The 25,881-nt window shown below is 39.0% G+C and overlaps 1 protein-coding gene across 1 annotated transcript in view; it reads right to left on the bottom strand.

The window, feature by feature from the left end:
• GRIP2 (glutamate receptor interacting protein 2) overlaps window positions 1-11,565 on the bottom strand; it is a 276,423-nt gene extending 264,858 nt beyond the window's left edge. Inside the window, exon 1 of the mRNA XM_070936883.1 lies at window positions 11,505-11,565. Coding sequence (XP_070792984.1) covers window positions 11,505-11,532 — 28 coding nt within the window. The 5' untranslated portion in view covers window positions 11,533-11,565. The remainder of the gene's footprint in view (window positions 1-11,504) is intronic.
• Between the last annotated feature and the right edge of the window lie 14,316 nt (window positions 11,566-25,881).

The raw sequence follows: 25,881 nt of genomic DNA, 5'->3' as shown, positions 1-25,881 counted from the left end.
ATTAGGAGTATTTTAGAGATTTATATAGGTTTGAAAGTGGTATTGAAACAAATGTCATACATTAATAACCAAAAGCAATTATGAAAATGAAATCATAAATGCTGTGAGATTGTGAAAAAATAGTAAGGTTAAACTTGTAATTGGCATAATGCCAGAAATAGCAATAGAAATAGCACTTAGACTTATATACCACTTCATAGTGCTTTTACTAAGTGGTTTACATATTGCCCACAACAATCTGGGTCCTCATTTTACCGACCTCGGAAGGATGGAAGGCTGAGTCAACCTTGAGCCTGCTGAGATTCGAACTGCCAAATTGCAGGCAGCCAGCAGTCAGCAGAAGTAGCCTGCAGTACTGCACTCTAACCACTACACCACCACGCAGTATGTGGGCACATAAATGAGATTTGCTTAGAGAATGGGGGTGAGAAGTCTGTATCTGTGCTTGATGATTGAGGAGGAAAAGCTATAATTGTTTCTCCAACCTATAGAAAGAGAAAAGTAGCAAGAGTGATGGTAAAACTACTCTGAGGATGAGTCTGCAAAGTTACCTGGGAAGAAGTTAGAAAGAATTCAGATTGAATAGATATAATAATAATAAAAGCTAAAATTTGAAGTGTAAAAATGTGGCTTCTCAGGGTGTTCAGACCGTATTTTAGCTCTTCAGCTGGTTACTGAAAAATGTATGACAGTGAGAAATAAACTTTATTGTACAATAGTTGATTGAGAGAAAGATCAGGAATAGGGTTGAATATTGGCATATTTTACATGACTATGGAGTTAAGAATTTGTTGCTCAAGAGCACTAAAAGATAGAAGTAGAACAGGTGTGAGAACAATTTAGCCGGTTCGAGATGGTTTAGGTGAATCGGTAGTCAAATTGCTGGGTGGCCCCACCACGCCCCTTCCAGGAGTCCCTACAGGAACCAAACCCCCATTTTGGTTCCCAGGTAAGTGCAGGGAAGCCTACTAGGCCCAAAATGGGCCATGAGGGGGCGCCAACCCCACAGCCCATTTGGGCCAAGGCCCAGGAGGCTGCAGAGAGGCCTTGGCCCAAAATGGGGCACTGAGGTGGGCGTGCAGCACCCCCCCATGGCCCATTTTCTCTCCCAGGAGGCTTCAGGGAGGCCTCCTAGGCCCAAAACAGGGCACGGGGGGGCTGGTACATCCCCCTGCGTCTTGTTTTTGCTCCCAGGGGGGTGCAGGAGGCCGAGTGCTATCTGTCACACTACCTGGTCATGCCCACCATGGCCACGCCCACCCAGCCAGTCATTAGGACAGAGAACCGGTTGTTAAATTATTTGAATCTCACCATTGTGTGAGAACAAAATGGAATGGAAAGCTTGGCAAATGGTTCACTGCTAAGAAAGATGTACATTATATCCCCCTGATTATTTAATTTAGTTATGAATATATATATATATATATATATATATATATATATATATATATATATATAGGCAGAGATCTCAAACCAAAATCACCAGAAGTGCCACATAAGGACTGGTTCATTAAGCACAACACATAAGCCTTTTCATACATTGATACAAAAATTCGTATCATAATGAGTAAAGCATGAAGACTATCCAAGTATGCTATGAAACATAAATGTGTTTATTAACAACTTTTACTGCAAATAGAACCACTTGCAAATCTATAAAAACAGTATTTTCACTTTGATCAAGCGGTGAACATTTTTCAAAATCAATATTGGGGTTTTATTTTGGAGTTTTTTAAATATATAATTCTATTTTTTATAATTTTATAATTCTAATATTTTAATAATTTCTTATATATTTTATATATGACCCTGCTTATACAGCCCAATGTCAGAAGCAGAACTCACTACAAAATATGAGAATAGGCCAGGATTCCTGGAAGGCAACACTACTCAGTGCAAGAAACCTATGGTGGCCAATCATCTGATTGGATGACTAGATCCAATGGTTCCAGAAGACTCAAAAGAATGAAAGTGAATTGGGAGGTCATTGCTGCCAGGTCATTTATCTTCCTAGACCTAGACCACTCCTTCTGGTCTAAGTTGCACATTTACAGTATGTAGGCCTTTGGCATGTGGGACACAGAAAATTACTTAAGATTCCTGGTTTAAATCCTAGGCCTTTTTCCCTCCACTTTTCTGAGCCAACTGATTCCTAGCTACTTTTTCCTCAACTTGAAGGTCAACATCATTTCTATTTCTAATCTTGTTTGATATTAGTTCCTTCTTGGTTGACAGCTTCAGCCCTTATGTAGCCAATGAACCAGAGGTGTTATTCAGCAGATTCTGACAGGTTCTGGAGAATCGGTAGCTGAAATTTTGAGCAGTTCGGAGAACTGGTAGCGGAAATTTTGAGTATTTCGGAGAACTGGCAAATACCACCTCTTGCTGGCCCCAGAGTGTGGTGGGAATGGAGATTTTGCAATATCCTTCCCCCAGAAGTGGGGAGGGAACGGGGATTTTGCAGTATCCTTCCCCTGGAGTGGGGTGAGAATGGAGATTTTGCAGTATCCTTCCCCTGCCATGCCCATCAAGCCACACCACACCCACCAAGCCCTGCCCACAGAACTGTTAGTAAAAAAAATTGAATTTCACCACTGCAATGAAAGTGCAGATCTGTTGAAAAGTATTGCATGGATTTTGCTAAAATTTCCAATATGAAAGCGGGATACTTATATGCATTATAATTGAGTAAATAAATGCTAATAATACTTAATAATGAAACAGGTGCAATATGTAATCAGATGTAACTGATCACAAGTTACATCTAGCACATGATGTAAAATATCCCTGAGCTATCTGAGCATTAATATTAACAACCTCCCTTTAAACCTATGATTTCTTAGCAAGATAAAAATAATCCAAACCAAAAAAAATGGACTATTCCTTTCTTTTTAAATATAATGTTGAACAACCACTCTTCACAAGAATTTAAGTCAAGCAACAGGGATTTCTATTGCACATAGGTTCTGCAGGATGGGATATGGGCAAATGATGATATGATTAGGATAGGACAGTCATGCACATTCAATCACTTCTATTCTTGCATTAGATGTTGGTGTGAAAGAATGTAGGGGTGGCATTTCATAATGGCATCATTGTGTAGGCATTCATCAATTTGGTATCACCCCGTTCTGCTGTGGGACTGCTTCATCTATCTTCAAGTAATCTGTGAGCACCTTTATCAAGATCCTGTTCCATAACTCTACTCTGAATCAGTCATTAATGGTGTGTTCTGTCTCATGGATTGAGACAAATAACTACACGGCTCATTTTTCAGGATTTAGTTTGCAGCTAATCCCATCCCATTGAAAGAAGGAAGATACACTATATGGAACATACTTAACTCCTATTTTTAGATTTCAGAAGTGACTTTGATCTGTGGTTCTCCTTTGTAAAGAATAGAATTTCACTGGCTATATTTAGTTATTAAACAGAGATGTCATATAACTTCAAGTAGTGAGACAGCTCTGTGAACTTGATAAGCTATTACAATTCCAGATAAGGGCAGGGAACGTAAGGGATCCTCTAAAGATAATACTGTACTATTGACTTTTTAGTGATAGAATAGGAATGCATGATTTTCCATGAAATTAGCATGCAATCAACATCTGAAAAAAGTCCGAAATGTTTTATGATTGCTATCAGAGTGAATTCAGTTTATAGTGGCACAATTAGTTTGGTAAGTGGAATGTTATCTGTTAATTGCTTTTAAGAAGACAATTCAGAATTTAATATATTCCACAAATACTCAAAGTATACATTTGTGATTTCTTACAATTATCTTAAACCATGTGATTTGCTTATAGTTTACAAAACAAAGAAATGCAGCTTCTTGTTTGCATATTCATGCTGGATTCTATTTTTTTTCCATAGTTAACGAAAGGGAACCTGATTCTCATTTAAACCAAGACTGTACTGAGAGTAAGTGTAATAAATGTGTTCATGATGAACTAGGACTGGTTTCAAATGTTGCTGTTGTTGTTGTTTTTAAATTTAGTAGAGTGGCATTTTCTGAGCTTCCAGAAGACACTATATTATCTTTTAGCTATCAACCCATATCTTATTTATTAACTGATTTTTATTTTTTTATTTTTATTTTTTTGTGCATGGATAATGGCTTTAGGGAGACTGAAAATATTGAACTCCAATAGTACATTTCCTTAGAAAGTTCATATAGATAGTCTTCAGCTTACAACTATAATTGAGCCCGGAATTATGATACTAAGTCATGCCAGTAATGAAATAGGTCACCATGCGCCCATGCCTGATTTTGCAACCTCTTTTGAAGAGATTGTTAAGTGAATCATTATGGTTTTTAAGTGAATACCTTGGTCATTAAGCAAATCTGTTCTCTGCAATGGGCATTTTGTGCTGGAAACTAGAAGTAAATACTGGTTTCCAGCAAAACGATTTTGTAAGTCACAGTCATGTAACTGAGGGCCACTGCAGATGGCCATAAATGTGAATGGACTGCCGAGCGTCCCAAATGCAATTATGTAACTATGGAGGGGCGTGTGCCAGGGGTGGGTTCTACTTACTACCAGTTTGCAATGGGGCCACACGCGCGCTCTTCTGCGCAAGCACAGAAACGTTTTGATGATGTCATGGTCAGTGGGCAGAGCCTCCCGCCGGTTTTAGAACCGGTGTGAACTGGGGACAACCCATCACTGGTATGTGCCCAGCCATCATAACTTTTGAAACTGAGTCATATATAGTCCTGGACAGGTCTGTCGTAACTTTAAATACTTACTAAAGAAGATGCCTATCAAGTAGTGGTGGTCAAAATGTTCTGCACTCAAAGATTCTGTCAGAAATTGTCACTTCATGTGTTTGAAGGTGAGAATACCTCCCTGGCCTTGTCCTGAATACAAACATTGGGGGTGGGGAGAACAGTTTGGAGGAAGAGGAGGAGTCTTCATTCCTCATTGTCAAGATCAGTTTCTTTTTAATTTTCTGGTTGTCGAGATTACAAGACACATTAGCAAATAAAGTTTAAGGTACTGGTTCCATCCCATCTGTCATCATCTGGATTTAATTAAGAGGAAGGGGAGGGGGGTATGAGGGAAAGTTAGCGAAGCAGATGTTCAAAGGCTGAGAACCATTTTGGAAACAAGAAAAAGACGACTGTCCACCTGGTGAATGAGCTCATTGCTGTGTTTAAATTCTTGCTGTGGGAACATCAGAATTAATGAACTATAATGTAATGTAAAGGCACAAGCACAGCACCTCCCAGGTGTTATTCAGCATGTGTGCTGGGGAAATCCATTTAAAAAGCTAGTGACTTAGCTAAAATGTGGTGGGAAGAGCTATCACACTATCATAAGCAATGAAGTTATGACCTACATCTTCCCATTCAACTGGATCCTGATAGCTGACTTCTGTACCCATCTTCCTCTCTGATGCTTCTCATGCTATAAGAGCAAATTTTCTTTCATACTACACCTCTTCAGAATATGTATCTTCCAGGCAGAACATACTGCAGTTCTGCAGCCTCCTTAAAACAGAGGCAGAAAATGTGTTCTGACTCAGATCTCCAAACACAGCAAACCCTCTGAAGTTAACTCAAATATTCCTTTATTAGGAGGGCCAACAACCCCGGCAAAAAGTTTCTCTCTCAATGTAGGCTAACAAGCCCATCTGGCTGGAAGATGAATAGTTGTCTGCCACATCTATTCATCTATTTGCGGGACCGCCTGCTGCCGCAAACAGCCTCCCACCGGCCGGTACGCTTTCACAGAGAGGGATTCCTCCGGGTGCCATCGGCCAAACAATGTCGGCTGGTGGCCCCCAGGGGGAGAGCCTTCTCTGTGGGGGCACCTACTATCTGGAACGAGCTCCCCCGGATATACGGAGGATCCCGGATCTACGCACCTTCCGCCGCGCTCTTAAGACCTTTTTATTTCACCAGGCTGGTCTGGCCTAACCTTTTCCATTCTTTTTTAATGTAAATTTTAATGTAAATTTTAATTTGTTCTTAACCTGGGGTTTTAAATTTGTCTTGGGCTAAATTGATTTAATTCGATTTTACTTTTGCTCTTAATTTTTGTATTCTATGTGTTTTATTCTGTGCCTGTTCACCACCCTGAGTCCTTCGGGAGTAGGGCGGTATACAAATTAAATAAAATGAAATGAAAAAAATGAAAAATCTCCACCCCCTGCCTGTTATCCCCAAAGCTAGGGTGGGGCTTCACTAGCAGCAGTGGTGCTTCCTTCCAAAGGATCGGCTTATGGATTTCCACTGCTGTCCTCTCCTCTGCCTTCTGTGCATCTGCTCAACAGGCACTGGACCCAGCTGTTCCTCCTCTCCTTCATCAGTCATCTTCAGACCTGGGGGCTGTTCACTCTCCTTCCGAAGGCTGATGGATGGCCCAGGCTCCGCCTCTGTCTCTGACTCTCTCTCTCTCTGCCAGCTCCATTCCCTCTTCCCCCTCGGAATTCTCAGGTTGTCTTGATGCTGACCCTGACTTCCATGCCTCCTCCTTCTCTGATTCGGCTGCTAGAGGGGCCGGCAGCCGACAGGCCACAACAGAATGTGTCTGTGTTAGGCAAAACATAAAATGCTCTCTATTTCTTCTTCCAGGGGCATCATTCTCCAAATGTAACAGCAATGTCTGTTTGTGGTGTCTGCATATGCATGCACTCAGCCCATTTTGATTCCATAACAACAGATCAGGCAGCCAGAAGATGTATACTCCAATAATAATTTCATTAAGAATGGTGACAACTGCACATTTTTCTTCATGGTGAAAATCATAAAATAAAACGTATTTTCTTTATCCAACATCACTAAAGGAATGCTATATACATAACTCTATTGAAAACACAACTAACATGTCAAACAGAGTCCATGTCAATGCTTTCACCAAAAGGGCTTATCCATCAGAACACTAATGGCTTGCTCTTTGACACTTTTCTCTAGCGCCATTTCAAAAACACAATATGTATCCAGATTTCATACAGAAAATTGCAAACAAAAACGCATGCATCAGGAAAGAGACATACAGAAAGACACAGATATTTATCAGCCCCCGCTCCCCCGCAAACTGACATCATTGCTTTCATCAGATGTGGCATGTTGTGAATAAAGGTGTTGCCAAAAGACCAACCCCATCAGTCTTTCTGGTTTGTAATGACATTGTAATTATATGATGCTTGCAATTTAGATTTAAATTCAAAGTTAAGATTTATTGCCCTTCCTTGCTTCCCTAGTAGCAATATTGCATCCGTCTATTGTTGCATCGCTTCTAAAGAAAAAAGAGAAATCTTGTTTTATAACACAATGTTGAAAATAATAAGCCTTAGAGCTGTTTTTCTTCTTTAAGCAATCCCTTTAAAAAAAAGGAGGAGGATATTTCATGCACATTATAGAGATTTTGAGCCATCTATCTTTTCCATGAGGCTTCCATACATTGTTAACAACACAGTATTCCAACTTTTATGATCAGTAGAAATAGAATTCAATGTTAAAGCTGCATTATTAGTGTATCTTGGGCCAGAAAACAAAGGGAAAAAAGAAGATATATTAGCACATTTTGTCTATAAAAATAATAATACAGGAATTACTTTGAAATTGACACAAAAAGACACAGTAACGGGCCTCTCCTGATTATCCCAATATATCCCATTCAGAGTTAAACAGCTTTTGTATACACAACAAAACGGAACAGCAACTGAATAAAGAGAAGGTTTAATCAGTATTTTGCAAAAAGGTCTATTTCCATTTATCATGACTAGCTGGAGGAAAGAAAATAATAATATTAAAAAAAATGAAGGTACAGGGTCAACGATGCTGAAATAGAAATTCAGTAGAATCATAATATTCAGCAATAAATATATTGAATATGACCATTTGTACCATACACCTACTGTATCTTCATCTGATACATGAAAATTATTAGGAAATTATGTCAAAAAGCCCTACAATAGCTAAACCTTTCAACCCTAATTCAGTTTGTAACTGCTACTGATAGTCACTCAATTTTCCCCCTTAAATCATTTCAAAATATATAGTTCACAACATTAATCTAGATGTCCAGCGCAACTGATGATTTCACAAAAGCCTATGTTTAAAGTGTGATCATCAAAAAAGATGCTACCAGACTCCTGATATTTATTTATTTATTGCCACATAAACTGTGTTTCTATTAATCTCATAGATTTTTTAAAAAATATTTTATCCATCCCTGACCAAAACAGGCAATTGAGGCATTTTGAAACTGAGTGCCTCGGATACTAGACCTCTCTCTGAGTCCAAATATGTAATTCCCTTTTTGGATGTGTATATAGTTTGGATTAAGAACATTAAGAGATTTGAACATAACTGCAAAATAGAAGTTTTTGGTTCACTGATATAAATAGGAGAGAAATATTTCTGCAGTTACACGTTTTTACGGATAAGCACACAGCCAGGATGCCAGGATTATGTTATGAGTCAGACATATCAGTTAATGTCACTCTAATCAGTGCCAAACAGCCAAACACATTAATACCCTAAAATAAACTTATGATGACCTGCTGTACCTGTAATGGCTTGTTGGCCTGTGGATAATAGATCTGTGATATCAGCTCCACTCTTGTCACTGCATCCATATTTACTGTAAGCTATTTAGAGTGGAAGAAGCAGATTTAGAATAATTCCATTCAGATCAATGGAACGGAACATCCCGAAGATAAACATTAAAAGCTGCTTTCAAGTGAGTTATAAAACAAAATGTGATTTGCTTGCTTCTAGCTTAATGGGGTATGTGATCCCAGCTAATTGTGATTTATTTAATAAACCATAGTTACACTGACTTGCTTCAAGGTAGGAACCCAGCCAATTCCTATGCTTGATCGCCCTGCCATGAGTTCCTTTGTTTGTTTTCAATCACCTTTCGTCTTTCATACACCTAAATACAAAACAAATTCAAAGTACCAAAAAAAAAAAAAAAAAGAATTGGAAGACTTCTCTGGCATCCCTGCCCAGATACCAGGGATGCACGTTAGGGGAGGGTTTCAAAACCTGTTGCTACCGGTTTGCTTATGGGCACTTCTGCGCATGCACAGAACTGTCTGGGCGGGTGGGCAGAGCCTCCTGCCACCACCACTACTGGTTCGCCCGACTGAGGCAAACTGGTAGCAACCCACCACTGATGCACATGGCCTTATGAAATGGCTGGCAATTTGAAGCAAGTGGCATACAGGTGCAGTTTGAAATAGATGCGTTGTTAGGCCAAGAAAATGACAAAACTCAATGCTGCCCTTTGTCAACAGTACATGGTGTTCTCTGTTGGTTCAGTTTGCCAGTCTATGCTCCACATTCCCTGGCACTTCCCAAGGAAACCCTGGGAGATGAAAGAAGATCCATGCATTTTTTGCTGCCTTATTCACCACTATTTTGTTGGAGACTATTACTACTCAAAACAAATGCTTTTCTGGACTGTGGTCATGTCACCTTCATGCATTAGTTTTAGAACTTCCTGTTTGCATTTTTCATTTTCAAATTATATTAATTTGTAACAGAGTTTACCATGTACAGGTTGTCCTCAACTTACAACAGTTTGTTTATTGACCGTTTGAAGTTACAACAGCACTGAGAAAAGTGACCTATGACCATTTTTCACAACGGTCACATGAGACCATTGCAGCCTCCCCACAGTCACATAGTTTACATTAGGATGCTTGACAACTGAGTCACATTTATGACGGTTACAGTGTCCCATGTTTTGCGACCTTCTGACAAGCTAAATCAAGGGGGAAACCAGATTCACTTAACACCCATGTTACTAATTTAAGAACTGCAGTAATTTACTTAACAAATGTGGCAAGAAAAGTCATAAAACAGGGCAAAACTCACTTAACACATTTCTCACTTTACAACACAAATTTTGATCTTAATTGTGGTTGTAAGTTGAGGACTACCTGTATACATATACACAGCCAATACAGCCAATTCACCACATGAATGTTTATTCTAACTGCTATTTAAAATGCATGATTGAAAGTGAAAGATCTTGGTAATAGGAAAAACAATAACAACAACAACCTTAAAGCTGTCTCTGCATACAGCTAGATAAGAACTATCCAAAGCAATGTAACCACAGTTAAAAGGAAAAGAAAGGTTACACAATCAAAGTAGTCTAGATATGTGTGTAGCCTTTTCCATAAGAATCCTCCATACTATAACGGAAAGTGATTAAGATCGCCATTGCAGGAACTGGACTGTTTTCCATTTAGGCACATACAGTATATATACATAGAATAGACAAGAGTCTTTGACAACTAAATTAATGTTACCAAAATATTGTAAATTAGAGGTTAGCAAAGTTTAACACAGTATCCACTGTTTTTATAGCTCTGGGAACATCCAGACAAGTTTTTTTTCCCCCATGTTTTTTTTTTTTTTTTTTTTTTGACAAGGAATGAATGAAATGGAAGTTGCTTTAACCCTCAATCTCCCAACGAAGGCACCAAAACATGATTTTATTCCAGCATTGTCAGATTACACTATGCCCTTGTGGCCTTTGGAGACCAAATGAAAGTCCCACAGCAAAACATACAGAACCAAAACCACAAAGACCCTATCATAGAGGTACCTGAGAAAATTAGCCACGAATGAAAGATTTTTTTTTCACATAATCTGCATAAAGTGGTGGTCATGGAGTAATGCTTAAAGTGTTAAATTAGGAGTGGGGAAACCCAGATTTGAGTAGTAATTGACTTTCAGTTATGGAAGTTCAGGTGGTGATTTTAGGTCAATTAACCCAATCTACTTCAAGGGCTGTTATTGTGGGGGGGAATGGCAGTGTTTTCTATGATTAAAATTAATTTCTTCAACAATACTATTATTATTACAGCAAAGAATTAAAGGCAATTTATTTTATCTCATCTTTGTAACTGATTTTGTATTTTGAGAGAGGTGCATATTGTATGTAAATGTAATAACTAAATAACCTACCTCTTATTAATTGGACAATAAATGAATGTACAACTGAACCCATCCATACAACCCTATACAATGCTGTTACAAATTTAGGTCTAGGTTAACTAGTAACTAACAATACAAGACTCAACAACTGCCTCGACCTCATCTTCTGCAACAGCTGAAACTCAATTTATGGACTACAAATAAAAGAACCTTTTTCCAACAGCGACTACAACATGTCTCAATATACACCCTCACAAAAATCACCAAAATAATGGGATACCCAACTACAACTTCAAAAAACCAACTATGATCTCATAGACACCGACCTCTCGTCTCTTGATTGGCAAATTCTATTCTCTGGCTGTAACACTGCCGAAGACCATTATAACATTTTCTTGCTCGAAATGAATAGCGTTATTAAATTATATGTACCACTAATCACCACCAAAACCAGGAAAAACAAATTACCCATATCAATAAGAAAGCTCCAATCCCCAAAAAAAAAAAATCCTTCTGGCGAAAAAACAAAACTGGCTATATAGTTAACTTTAAAAGCTGCTAAAAATATAGATGCCATCCAGGGGTGGGTTCTACTTACCTTTACTACTGGTTCGTAGCGGGGCCATGCGCGCACTCTTCTGTGCATGTGCAGAAGTGTTTTGATGATGTCGGGGTCGGTGGGCAGAGCCTCCTGCCGGTTTTACTACTGGTTCTATAGAACCGGTGCGAACCAGGGACAACCCACCACTGATGCCACCAAATAAAGACTGAAAGCACCAATTACCACACCAAACAAGAAGAGAACCTTCTACACATGAAATCCAACCTTGCCTTCTATAATTTTGTAAACAACAAACTTAAAGATCCATCCCACCCCTAAAAGGACCTAACGGTAAAGAATGCAATGATGAAGCAGTTAAAGCAAGCCTCTTCAACACATTCTTTGGCTCAGTCTTTGTAAACAGCAATGGCTCATGCCCAACATTCCCTAGTCGTACCACAAATAACTACAACAATCTAACACAAATAGATTTCACAGAAGATAACATTGAAAAGTCACTACGCAGACTAAAACCATCTCTATCTACTTATTACCTAATACATTCTTGACAAATAAATAAATAAAATAAAATAAAATAAAATAAAATAAAATAAAATAAAATAAAATAAAATAAAATAAAATAAAATAAAATAAAATAAAATAAAATAACAGAATAACAGAGATGGAAGGGACCTTGGAGGTCTTCTAGTGAACTCCTGCAGGAAAGGCAATAAAATCACATCAATCAATCGGTCAATCAAAGTGTGTGGGTGGGTGGGTGCTAATCATAGCTATTACAAATCCATATCTGCTTTAGAAGGTGAAAAAATCATTAATTCCATTAAGGGAACCTCTTGCAACTGGCTTTATTAATAACAGGTTCCCCCCTTCTCCCTTCACCTTCTCTTCAAATGTGCCTGTGGCTTATGGGACCAAGGTTTGTAATTTTGCTATACTTGGTCTTTGTGGGTCATGCTAGGGCTGCATTTCACAAGGAATTAGTGGGACAAAGTCAGACAATGATATTGGATTCTATCAATTTCATTGAGAATCACTTTTGATCATGGTTTACACTTATCCTTAAAAGTAAATAGCGATTTAATTAATTTCCAGTCATGTGTTTCATGATAATTCTGTTATGTTGTATTAACATATTAGTAATCTAATGGTTAAGAAATCAGGCTGAAAACCAGGAAACTGTAGCTTTTAGTCCTGCCTTAGGCATGAAAGTCAGCTAAGTGACTTTGGGCCAGTCACTTTCTCTCACCAAAGTCATCTCATAGGGCTATTGTTGGGGAGGGGGGGATAGGAGAAGGAAAGCATGTTTGCTGCCTTGAGTTATTTATAAAATTTTATAAAGAATAACCAAGATATGATAGATATGATATGATAGAAATAAAGAAACCAATCAGTCAATCAATCCATCCATCAATCAATCTATAACTAGCAACTGTTTGGGGACTCTACAGGCCTCTCCTGATGTTTTTGGGCCTCTGCTTTTGGTTGAGCCATCCCAATAAAGAAGAAATGGAGATAATAAATTGCATAAGAGGCCATCCTAGAATGATCAACTATAAAGCAAGAGAACCATATTCCACTTTGGAATCAACTGGTGAAAAGTGGGAGATATAGGATGGCAGCATCTAACATGCCTTGGCTGATTTCAAAATGCCAATCCTTGAACAGGAGACCACAAAGGAAAACCAGTGCTGTAGATTAAATTGAGAGGATGAAGAAACATCCCAGTAGAAAACAATGACAAACCACTTTCATATAGGTGTCATAAAATCACCAGACATTCAGCTCAACTTGAAGGAGGTTTAATTTATTTTTCTTAAGAGCAGTCACTGGGGGGACTTGATCTCTACTATGTTTTAAGATTCAACTTGCCACATGGATGAATAATTGAGTCAGGAAGAGACAACCTTATCAACAACCAGGCATTTTAAATTTGGAGCATGCTAGGATCAGGGAACACCTGTCACCTGTCACCTACCAGCTGAAAGAAATGGCAGAAACTTTTAAATTCTTTTATTAAGTAGACATTTTCCCAGCACTGTGGTTCCAATTCAATTGCCTGCTGTTAGAATACATAAAAAGAAAAAGAAAAGTCCAATAACAGATTTTAGCATTATTTTAGTTGGTCCTTTTAGTCAATCACAGCAACGACAAACCAACATCTACGCAAGATGCCGCTTTGCACCAATGCACCCTATACAGAAACAGCCCATTTTGCACAGACAGTGCATGAAACATTTTATTGTTTATTGCTCTAAAATAAGGTAACAATACTGGCATTGAAAACACTGTTCAAACTAATGTCATTATAAAGCAATTTTAAGGAGATGCATTATCAGTATGAAAATTGGGAAGAAGCGTTCTACAAAAATAAACACGGCACATCTTACAAAGAGGGGGAAATAAACCATTTTACAGGCTGCAAGAAAATAAAAGTTGGCCAATTCCACACAATGTGGGATGAATTACACAATGCCGTTTAGTGTCCTTCTGTTTTGCCAGTCCTTATTCATTTTATTGGCATTGTAATATTCTTGAAGAGGCCAAGGGCTGTGATATAATAAAACTGTCTCCTATTTAGGGTCTCAGTGATTGGTGGAAAATCATTTTCTGTAAAAGACAATATTTAAGAAGCCCAATCTTCCTCCTCTGGAAAATGTAATCTAGGGCATAGACAATATGGAAATGGATGACATACTCTGACCTATGGTTCATGTTGACAATCCTGCCACAAAATAATTGGAACTGTTCAGATATTGTGTGAACCAGAGAGTGTTCACATTCAGTCTAACAACCTGAATTTGCACATATGAGAAAATCTCATGTTCTGCCACGCAAATTAATACTACTGAAAACTTAGTCTTTTCCACTTTATGATACATGGGGGAGTAGAAATTTTAGAAAACCCAGTAATTTGCCACATTGCTTGCAGATGCAGGCTTAAAATATCACCGATGCTTTTGTCTGTCTTTCTATACAATGAATTAAAGCAAGCCAGTGTTTCTCTTTTTAAATGGCAAAGCATTTAAAACTCCAGCTTGGAAATGAATGTCCTGATTTGGATATAATTAATTTAAGTAACAGTCTTAAGTAATATTTAAGGCTTGGCTCAGTGAGGTTTTTATTGCTCTCGTGGCATGTTTATGAGTTTCATGAAGAGTCTCTGGGAAAAAAACAGATGCATATAAGATAATTTACGAATGAGATAGCTTAATAAAGCATTCAAAGTAATGTGTGCAATATCTCACTCTGGAGAGGAGGTGGTATCTAGCTGGACATCCATTGACCTTACCACTGTTTAACTAAACTTGTAAGGAGCACAAGAAGATTACAGCCTTAGCCTTGGATAATGGGTAAACTTCATTGAACTCAATGAGACAATGCTATTGTTGAACAAAAACACCATCTTTGGAATTTGAACCAATAGTTCCTAACTCAAACAAGAAATATTCTTCAGCTCAGGTACTTAAAGTTTGTATTTCTCTTGATACTTTATAAAGACTCCAGAAATGATATTTTAAGATTTTTCAACAGAGTAAGAACTTATTAATATTAAAATATTGTTCTGGCAAATATTTGCTTTCAGTGAAGATAATAAAGTTCTATTATATCTGGCATTAACTAACCAATTCCTACCAGTGGGTAGGATGCAGACACAACAACTAGACAGATATTATTTTCCCAACACAATTTGTCTTGAGCAATAGACCATGAGCAATCAAAAGCTTTATTTCTGTAAGAATATCTCATTCCTGTTTATAAGCAGACACTATTGCAAATGATATGGAAATCTTCAGCATATGTTAACTATTCTTTTTTTGGAAAAGATGACAGGTTTGGACATGAAAATGACTTCATAGGGGGCCGTAAATAAACACATACCAACTCAAGAAGAGCACCTAGGCCAAGGGTCAGCAACCCGCGGCTCTGGAGCCGCATGTGGCTCTTTCATCCCTCTGCTGCGGCTCCCTATTGCTGGTCGGCTCCACAATTGATAGGGCTTTCGGTTAGGATAGGTAGAGGAAAAAGGATGCCGCACTAGGAAGAGACTCTATGGTAGGGGAACTGACTTCCAGTCGGCTCCAGAATTAAATGGGAGCTTCCGGTTAGGACCTTTGTGGCTCTTTGAGTGTTTAAGGTTGCTGACCCCTGACCTAGGCTTTTGAAAGATGATCAGGATCTATTCCAAACTATTGTCTCCTCCTGGTGCAGCCTTAGATTAACCCTTTAGCAAAATAAGAACATGCTTAGGGCACCAAGAGAGCACCACAGAGTTTTTTCCTCAACTATTATGTCTTTAACTCTTTCATTGCCACATTTAGCTTTAGTTTTTTTTAAAAAAATCATTGTTGTCTACAGGTTTTCTTTGGCAGAGTGAATGATTAAAGTTTAAAAGTTTGGTTTGAAGGTGTTAGATATCACAACTGTTTCCATCTCATTGTGTAAGAATTTTGATTCCATTGAGGGGCACCATTGTTGGGCTGTGCTTAGAACTTCCATCCCTGTCCTGGTGTCAGCCCATCGAGATAGGCCAAGGCAGGAAACAGACACTGCAAGGCTTCTAGGACCTCTATCGTTTGGAGCCCCAAGATGTCAACCATTCAGGTTGGTACAGAAGTGAAACAGAAATCAAGAGTTCAAAACCACCTTTATTCTGAGGTTTCTGTAACAGAATCTTACAAGTCTAAGAAAATTAAAGAATTATAAAAGCCTGACAGGGTTCCCCTTCTGTCCTCTCTTATATTATTCAGAATCAAGACAGAGTTATTTTGAGCCTCTTCTTTGGACTTCCTTCATTTCAAGAGCTGAGATTTTGTTTACTGCCCTTTCTATCTGTTAACGGTTTTCACTTCTTCTTCTTTGTCTCCCTCTGCACCTGATCACTCAAGGTGGTGGGAAATAATGTTGGAATGGCTGAAAAAGTCTAATTCTTGTAATGGTCTATGAGAATGACCTTGGGAGACAGAAGGAAAAGATACAGACTGGACAACCATCATGCTTAAAGATATCTCAGCCTTCAAAAGGAAAAAGGATGTGGAATGTGATTCAGATGTTTTCTATTTTTTCTGGAGAGTAAATAGAAAGGAAAGGAAAAATATTATCAGACTTGTAAGATTCTGTTATAGAAACCTCACAATAAAGATAGTTTTATACTCATGGTTTGTGCTTCATTTCTGTACCATCTTGAATGCTTGACGCCTTGGGGCTCCAATCAATATGTTTACATTCTGAGGGCTGTGGTGGCGCAGTGGTTAGAATGCAGTACTACAGGCTACTTCTGCTGACTGCCAGTTGCCTGCAGTTTGGCAGTTCGATTCTCACCAGCTCAAGGTTGACTCAGCCTTCCATCCTTCCAAGGTTGGTAAAATGAGGACCCAGATTGTTGGGGGCAATTATGCTGACTCTGTAAACCACTTAGAGGGGGCTGTAAAGCACTTCGAAGGGCTATATGAGTCTATGTGCTATTGCTATTGCTATTCTATAACCCAATAAGTCCAATTTCTCAAAAACAGTTGTGGGGGGTTAAGCATCTATTTCTGTGCTGAGTGGTTGGGCTCTTGGCCCCAAGGCTACCTAATACAAAACAGGAAAATAGGAAAGAACTGGAAAAAGAAGGGATGGCTCACCACTATCAGGAAGCCTGACTAGGTGGCTCAGTGGCTAAGATACTGAGCTTGTCGATCAGAAAGATCAGCAGTTCGGCGGTTCGAATCCCTAGTCTCTTGCGTGAGCAGGGGGTTGGACTAGATGACCTCCAAAGTCCCTTCCAACTCTGTTACTGTTAAATCACTATTCCTCAAAATCAGATCCTACGTGTTTCTTTTCAAGAAACTTGACTGATTTGGTCCCTATGTGGGTTCAGCTACATGCATTACCAGAGCAAGGGCCACAAAACCCAGTAAGGCTTGCTTTTGAATAATTGGATTGGATTGGACAGAGATGGAGAAAAGAAGCCATCCATCCTACTTTTACAAATGCAGGCAATGAAATGGACTTCCCATTCACAAACTGGGAAATGGGTGAAGAGGGAAGGAAGACAATTTACTCAAGATACTTAAGGTGGCATAGCCAGCAGCTCCACCAGAATGATTATGTGTTCCTTCCTCCCTAATTCCAGTAGATCATAGTATATTGATTTTTACTCTTGGCTGACATTTTGGTTTTGGCATAAATATTTTCAATGGTAATTATATTGTGGGTTATATTTAAATTGTGTACACCACCCAGAATTGCTGTAGTGGCTATATAAATAGGAATTGATTAATCAATCAATGCAAAGTCTTTCTCTCCAGATGGCAGCGATATGAGGAAAATCATGAGAGCAGCTTTGAATTTGACTGCTTGTTCTGAGAAAGCTGAAATGTTTGCCATAGTGTCATAAAACAGAACACTGAAATAGGAACCTTATTTTCCCATTGCATCTTCAGCAAAGTTACCCTTGTTCCTGTAGCTAAGTTCCAATCCTGGTTGGTCTATGTCTGATAAAATCTAAATTGTTAGATTTTCAGATAAATTGGTATGGTGCTCTACAGAGTGTGTAAACTGAAGCAGAGCAGATTCTTTCTAGCTTTTCTGAATAAATTGATGATCTCTCACTGGAGACCCTTTCTAATAAAACAAATAGTGATTTAATATTTATTTATGTAAGAAAGGTCCAACCCCACACTTTTGTCCAATGATGTCTTCCCATCAGCCTTTTAAGGTGGTCCAGACAGGAAACCAAAAGCATGAATATTAGCACTACATTTATTGAAAAGTTACAGTAATATCATCTTGCCAGCCGGAATGTGCCTCTTCCCTCCCTACCTTTATTTTCCAGAGAACTATGAGGGAACCTTTTGAGATGTTTTCTCTACCTCCATCCCTTCCTTGGACTCAGATTTCATTTATCAGACTTTGTCTAGGCTGCTGGCTCTCCCTCTCATCTCCTAAGGTTATTCTCACAGCAAATTACATCTACCCTTCACACTGTAAAGTAGGTTGGATTAAAACAGTGATTGATTCAAGGTCACCCCATGATAAAGATGGGTTTCAGTCTATAAAAGATAAAGGTAAAGGTTCCCCTTGCACATATGTGCTAGTCGTTCCCGACTCTAGGGGCCGGTGCTCATCTCTGTTTCAAAGCCGAAGAGCCAGTGCTGTCTGAAGACGTCTCCGTGGTCAGCATGACTAAACGCCAAAGGCACACGGAACGCTGTTACCTTCCCACCAAAGGTGGTCCCTATTTTTCTACTTGCATTTTTGCAGTGCTTTCAAACTGCTAGGTTGGCAGAAGCTGGGACAAATATAACGAGAGCTCACCCCGTTACATAGCACTAGGGATTCAAACCGCTGAACTGTCGACCTTTTGATCGACAAGCTCAGCGTCTTAGCCACTGAACCACCACATCTCTGTGTCAGCCTATACGGAACTCCTTATTCTGAGTCCCTCACCATACCTATAATACATGGTGGAAGTGGAATGATTGGTGGGACTGGAGAATTCAGTTCATGGATGAAAAACAAGACTCAAAGAAAATTAAACTGCCCAGCATCATTTTATAAGTGGGAGGGGCAGTATATAAATTTAATAAATAAGTGAATATAAGTACAAGTGTGAGAAAGCAGTTCCTTATAGGTTCAAGGAAGGTACATGCAGCTCCTTTGCAAGCCATTAGGAACTTGCATCATCCAATGAAGGCTGTTAGGTCAAAGGACACACAGTCGGGAATTTATAGATAATTGTTTTCAGAAGGATACACATGATTTTAAAAGGCCAGCTCGAATAGGACAAACAAGCCTATCCTTCCCCAAAGTTGGGATTTATATACCTTGAAGCAAAGCTATCAACTACCCTCGTAAACAGCCGCAATACAAAAAGACATCCATGATAGAAACAGAAGGAAGATCCAAAGCAAGGCATTAAATTTCACCTGCCATTATATTAAAACATTACAGGGAGGGAAGATGTGGAGCCAGAGAAACATATAAATATAAATTCTACTGAGGGATGAGACTACACAAGATTGTCTGGAAGATTTCCCATTTGACTTGCTGGCTTTTTGGAGTGGTATTTTTTTTCCCTTCTAATTATTCTGTGTCTGACAGCATTAGGAACTAGAAAACACTTTTTATTTATTTGTTTGTTTGTTTAAAAGGTTTGTTTGGCCACTCATCTTAGAGCACAACTCTGGGTGGCAATTGATCATGAGCGAGACTGTGAGACAAAACCGCAGAAATAGATTTTAGATATGTTGCTTTGTTTGTCAAGGGGAAGGGTTGCCACATTTTCCTGACTGAAAAACACTGTACCCTGACACCAGCAGTTTATTCAAAAACTGCCCACATGTTTTTAATAGCTACATCTCTGAAATAAAAAATATCAATTAAAAATACATTTAATTGAATCTGAGGTGGAAAGTTGTAACCCCCTAAAGAGGGAAATCCAGAAATAATATGTTGTGACCTGTCAGCCACTGGCCCCTCCAGCAGCTGAATCAGATGAGGAGGAAGCATGGGAGTCAGGATCAGCATCAAGGCAACCTCAGAACTCTGATGGGGAAGAGGGAATGGAGCTGTCAGAGAGAGACAGAGAGAGGTGGAGCCTGGGCCCTCCGGCAGCCCTCAGATGGAGAGTCAACAGCCCCCAGGTCTGGAGGTGGCTGATGAGGAAGAGAAGGAACAGCTGTGTCCAGAGCCTGACCCACGGATATGTAGAAAGCAGAGAGCAGTGGAAATCTGTGGGTCAATCCTTGGGATGGAAGATCCATCGCTGCTAGCAAAGCCCCACCCTAGCTCTGGGTATAAAAGGCAGGGGACAGAGATGAACAGATGTGGCAGACAACTATTCATCTTATGGTCAGAGGGACTTGTTAGCCTGCTGTGAGAGCGAAACGTTTTGCCTGGGCTGCTGGTGCTCCTAATAAAGGAATTGGTGATTAAGTACAGAAGGTTTGTTGTGCTTGGGGGGCTGGGTCAGAACATAATATGAGAAAGACAATATATGCTCTTAGTAAATTAATACAGGACAATTTTATTTGTTTGTTTGTGTATTTATTAGACATTCTATCCAGTGATGGGTTCCTCCCGGTTCGGCCCGGTTTTCCCGAGCCGGTAGCAGTGACGATATGATGTCACTGAACCGGTTCTGCCCCCCGCCCCCCCCGCCCCCCACGTTATTCTTACCTTTTATTTGGCCCCACCCCCAATCTATTGCTGCCTCCTGAGTTCCAGCTGATGGCTAGAGGGAAAAAAATGTTTAAACTCTTGACATGGGGCTTCAAAGGGCCGCCCTACAGCTGATCAGTGTTAAAAGAAAACAAATGAGTAGACCAGTGCCTGCAAAAATACATGAGTAGATCAGTGCCTGCAAAAATAAATGGGTAGACCAGTGCCTGCAAAAATACATGAGTAGATCAGTGCCTGCAAAAATACATGAGTAGATCATGCCTGCAAAAATACATTAGATTAGTGCCTGCAAAAATAAATGGATAGACCAGTGCCTGCAAAAAATAAATGGGTAGATCGGTACAGCTCTGCAAGCAGTTAAAAGCTTAGTAGACCAGTACCTCTGCTAAATCCTAAATAATTGTCACATGACCATCAAGCCATGCCCACAAAATAAGCCACGCCCACAGAACCGGTAGTAAAAAAAATTTGAACCCACCCGATTCTATCCTTCAAATGAAATAAGTTTGGTTATACCAGTAGTAGTGCAGATTACATTGGATGCATGGAAGGTGAATGTCTAAGATGCTAATTTTTTGCTTTTTGATGTTTTCTGTTTTGTTGTCATTGTAAACTGTGTTTTTCAGAATAGTGACCATATAAATCAATCAAACAAATGAATAAATGCAGACATACATACATACATAAACTCTGCATTACATATTAACCTGCATACTGATTCACACAATAATCAACCCAGCCCATAAAATAATTTTATACCTCAATGGATTTTTGGCCCAGAAAATTGTAGGTAAGTTTGTCATATGAATACAGTCACTGATTGCTATGACTCTTTCAGGTCTCGACCCTACCTAGAAATGGATCCTAGCAGGGAATGGCTAAGTTCTGAAGTGAAGTTGATTTACTTTACAGATATGGACAAGAAATTGCAACATGTTCCAGAAGAAAGAAAAAGGGACTTTTTCTACTAAGAAAAAGGGAAAGGTTGTGTCCGTGGAATGATCAGGAATTCAATTTAGTCCCAGGACTTCTTGACCTTAATATTCTAGGGATTGAAATTAGGAAAAAAATTTGCACTCAAAGAACCATTGAGCTATGACTGATCCACTTCTCTGCATGTGAGAATACTCTAGACCATTTGGATTGAGAAGGGCATGATAACCATTTCTACAGTCCCTTCCCACATGCACGTTACATCTTCAATCAGCAATATCTTGTCTAAACCTGATATTTATTTTCTGTATCATCAAAACTTTAGCCATTCAATTGCTCTTGCCGCAGTGGTGGGTTTCAAAATTTTTTACTACTGGTTCTGTGAGTGTGACTTGGTGGGCGTGGCATGGCTTGGTGGGCGTGGCAGGGAAAGGCTACTGTAAAATCTCCATTCCCTCCCCAATCCAGGGGAAGGATACTGCAAAATCCCCATTTCCTCCTGATCAACTGGGACTTGGGAGGCAGAGAATGGATGGGGGCGGGGCCAGTCAGAATTTTTACTACCAGTTCTCTGAACTAGTCAAAATTTCTGTTACTGGTTCTCCAGAACTGGTCAGAACCTGCTGAAACCCACCTCTGTCCTGCAAATACTATAGGAAGGCAAGTCTCCAGAGAGGTGACCTTTATTCAGATGTCATACTTTACTTTTGCCTTATCACAGTATTCATTCAAATAGTATTGATCTCCAAAGTGACAATTTCAACAGATATTTGTATTTTAGTCTTTCAGTATGGTGTTCCATTTGGGATTACAATCTTTTTGTAGTCCATCTCCCCAATTTGTAAGATGCCACAGTTATTTGCAAAAAACATTACTCCGTCTTACAAGAGTGTTTTTTTTTTCCTCCCCAAAGTAATATTTAAATGCTTGCAAATTATGCGCCAGACGGTTGTGGAAGAGACACATCTATTATGCTAACAGTGGAAAATGTTCTAACCTTTTTTCTCTCACCAGACTTCCAAATAGCAAAGTAGGATATTTGTTTTTATTGATTTACATATTATTTGATATATGCAGCTATAATTCTGTTCCGTTCATACAAAGCTCCAGTTTTCCACCTACCTGCCTTAGATATCCTGTATGCAGCATTTTCCCTTATGATTTTCATAGTCTGGGATGCATATTAGGGGACTGCCATAGAGAAAAATCATACTCTTTTCTATGGACACCCCAAAAATACAATTTTCAAAATTGCTGTGAGTACATGAGGCAAGCTACAAATACGAACATGTCTACATTGTCATATAATTCAAGGTTTTACGAATGAAAAGTTATGAGGATCAGCCTCCATTGTGGGTCTTTGCAAGATCATGCCACTTTTGTTAAAATGCACCATTACACCCTTGTTTTGTCACATTTATCAATGGGGCTTGCATTGTGGCCCTGTGTTGCTAGATTTGTCCTTCTGCCCCTGCAGATGCCAATGACTTCTACCCATTCACAACTTGCATAAATTACTCCTATCAGTCAAATTGGGCTGCAATTAGCTTGTTCTGCAGGCAGATTTACAAAGGACTCTCCAAACCATGTTTAGCTTAAAGATAAAGATGACCATGAACAAAGAACAGGACTCTGAAGCACAGATCGAGTACCCAATGAACTACTGATCCTACAACTGGTTCTTTTGCTTCACTCTTTTTTTCTAATTCATGAGGATTATAATCAGATTTGTAGATTTTCTGCCCTGCATTTTCTGCAGAACCCATATCTAGCTAACAGCATTGTTTGTATAAGAAATAAGAGATCAATATTGGATTTGTAAGATTTCCAGTTCAAGCTCTGTCCAAACACATCAATTTTATCATATTTCTGCCTCAGTTGCTTCTCTGTAAAATGAAATCAGCTGTACCGCTCAGGGTAAAAATGAAGATTGAGGAATAATGTGCATCTGTATGTGTGTGCATACAGTAGAGGCCAAAATTGTGGAAACCTTTTGGGAAAAGTGTATTTTCTAAAACTAGCTCATAACACCCCTTTTTTGGGAGTAGTACCATAAAATTATATATCAATGGAAAGATAATTTAATCAAGAATGTAATGCAGTAACTTTTATGAAGGATTTGTTATTAGAAAAGCAGTTACAGTATAAAGAAGAAAAGTGAAACATGTAGAAAAAATGAGAAATACAAAAATTATCACTGTCATTTAATACTTAGTTTGGGTAACCTTTAGCATGAATTATGGCCTTACAATGTCTTCTCATGGAGTGAACCAAGTCTTAGTTCTGCAGCTGTTATAATGTGAAACCAAGATTGAATGATTGCTTCTATTAACTGGGTTTTATTGCTGGGTCGCTTCTGACTAACAAGTTTCTTTAGTCAGCTCCATAGATTTTCAATTGGGTTAAGGTCTGGGCTATTCCCAGGCCATTCCAGCAGTGGAATATGATTATCTTGAAACTCCAAAAAAAAGTGGTTATTAGCCATTAAACCTCAAACTTTTCCCAAAAGGTTTCCACAATTTTAGCCACTGCTGTTTATGATAATATGATAGGGCCATAAATACAACCAGAGTTAATTAGGGAGATAAAGAATGCACGGTGAAGGTCTGGGAGGAGTCCTACCTTGCTTTATAAAAATAAACCCCTCATACAGGGCTATACAAAACATGCTATTATGCTTGGAGGCTGAAAACAGCAGTGACCAATATATCAAGAGCAGATGCAATTTCCGTGGGTATTGTGTCTCTGGGCACATTTTGCCAGAGCTTCTTATAGCCTACTTGAATAAAAAACAGATGTAGATAGTTGCTGTTCAGATGGATAGAAAGACAGGCTGTGACATAATTAGGATAGAGAAAGATAGCCTATTGTTCCTATCTCAATGTTTCAGTAAAATTAAATTAAAGGGAGGGGAGAGGGAAGAGGTAGACACACTTGTGGTAACTGGGAGCTTTCCTTAACATTGAAAGATGCAGTTTTATGGTTGGGAATGGATATAAAATTGGCAAGGTTGTCATACACATAGGAAGGGATAAGAATAAATGTATTTATTTTGGAGGTGAATTTTGGGTACTTTTTATCCCAAAGGTGCTTTTGCAAGAGGTAACTGGACTTTTTGGTTTTTCTTTAAAGACATTTTACTTCTCATCTAAGAAGCTTCTTCAGCTTCTTGGATGAGCTGAAGTAGCTTCTTGGATGAGATGTGAAACGTCTTCAAAGAAAATCCAGAAAATTCAGTTACCTCTTGAAAAAGCACCTTTGGGACAACCTTGGCCTGGATGACTGAGAATTTCCATAGGGTGCTTTTTATATTATGTTACGCTCATTTACACTTAGAGTGGAGCAGGAGCTGGATGATATCTACACAAGACATTAAGCAGAGCAGGGCCAGGACTTTTATTCATTTATTTAGCCCCGCCTTATTAATTGTATAAGGGGATGAATTCAAGGCAGTGAACATATATAGTACTCCTTCCTCCTCCTATTTTCCCCACAACAATAACCCTGTGAGGTAGGTTTGGCTGACAGAGAATGACTGGCCCAAAGTTACCCAGCCAGCTGGGTGACTTGAATTGAGCCTAGTGAGTTAAAATCACCAGGAAATATGACAGTTGTTGATGAGATTGGATAGTATTTCATCTAGTTAGCTTGGTTTTCCCTGAGGCTGAAAATTAAAAAAAAAAAAAAACAAAACAGAAAAATAGAAAAAGGTAATGGTGAACTATGTCCTTATTGCTACCATGAAGACTGTAAGACTTTGGCCATAAGACCCATGAGCCCAACTTGACTCAAAAAATGTATATCTAAAACCTTTTCTAATGTTTTCATTACAGGTTCCTGTGATATCTGCCTCAGAATGGTAGGAAATTTTGCTGCTGATTTGTGAATCTTAGATTTCTTCAGAAAAGCTAGGAGAAGGTTGGCTCATGGCTTTTAAATATGAGGAAAGTTGTGCTGCTAGTAGGCACACCAGTGCTATTCTGAGGTTGTAAGAATCTGTACTAAGGCTAGGCAAGCTGGGCATCCTTGAGATTTGGGGTCTGTAGCTTTTATGATTTATTGCCACTGGACTTTGCTAACCAAAATTGGCAAATATTAAAGACCAAAATGCCCTGAGGGGGCCAGGTTGCCTCCCCTATTGTATAGATTTACAGAGGAATAAAACTAATTGAATTCACAAGTAGGTATGTCCTGTTCTGGTAAACCTGGGAATGATTTATGAATTAAGGTGGAGAGAGGTGGAACGGATGCATATATGCTGGAGCCACAGTCAACTTAATGTTTTCAATGGAAATTTATCTTTCTGGGTTTTCCT

Source organism: Pituophis catenifer, unplaced genomic scaffold (assembly GCF_029215685.1).
Source record: "Pituophis catenifer annectens isolate HBS135680 unplaced genomic scaffold, rPitCat1.0.hap2 SCAF_2, whole genome shotgun sequence".
NCBI lineage: Eukaryota > Metazoa > Chordata > Lepidosauria > Squamata > Colubridae > Pituophis > Pituophis catenifer.
Note: the sequence above shows the minus strand (reverse complement) of the source record. Positions and strands in the feature narration are given on the sequence as shown.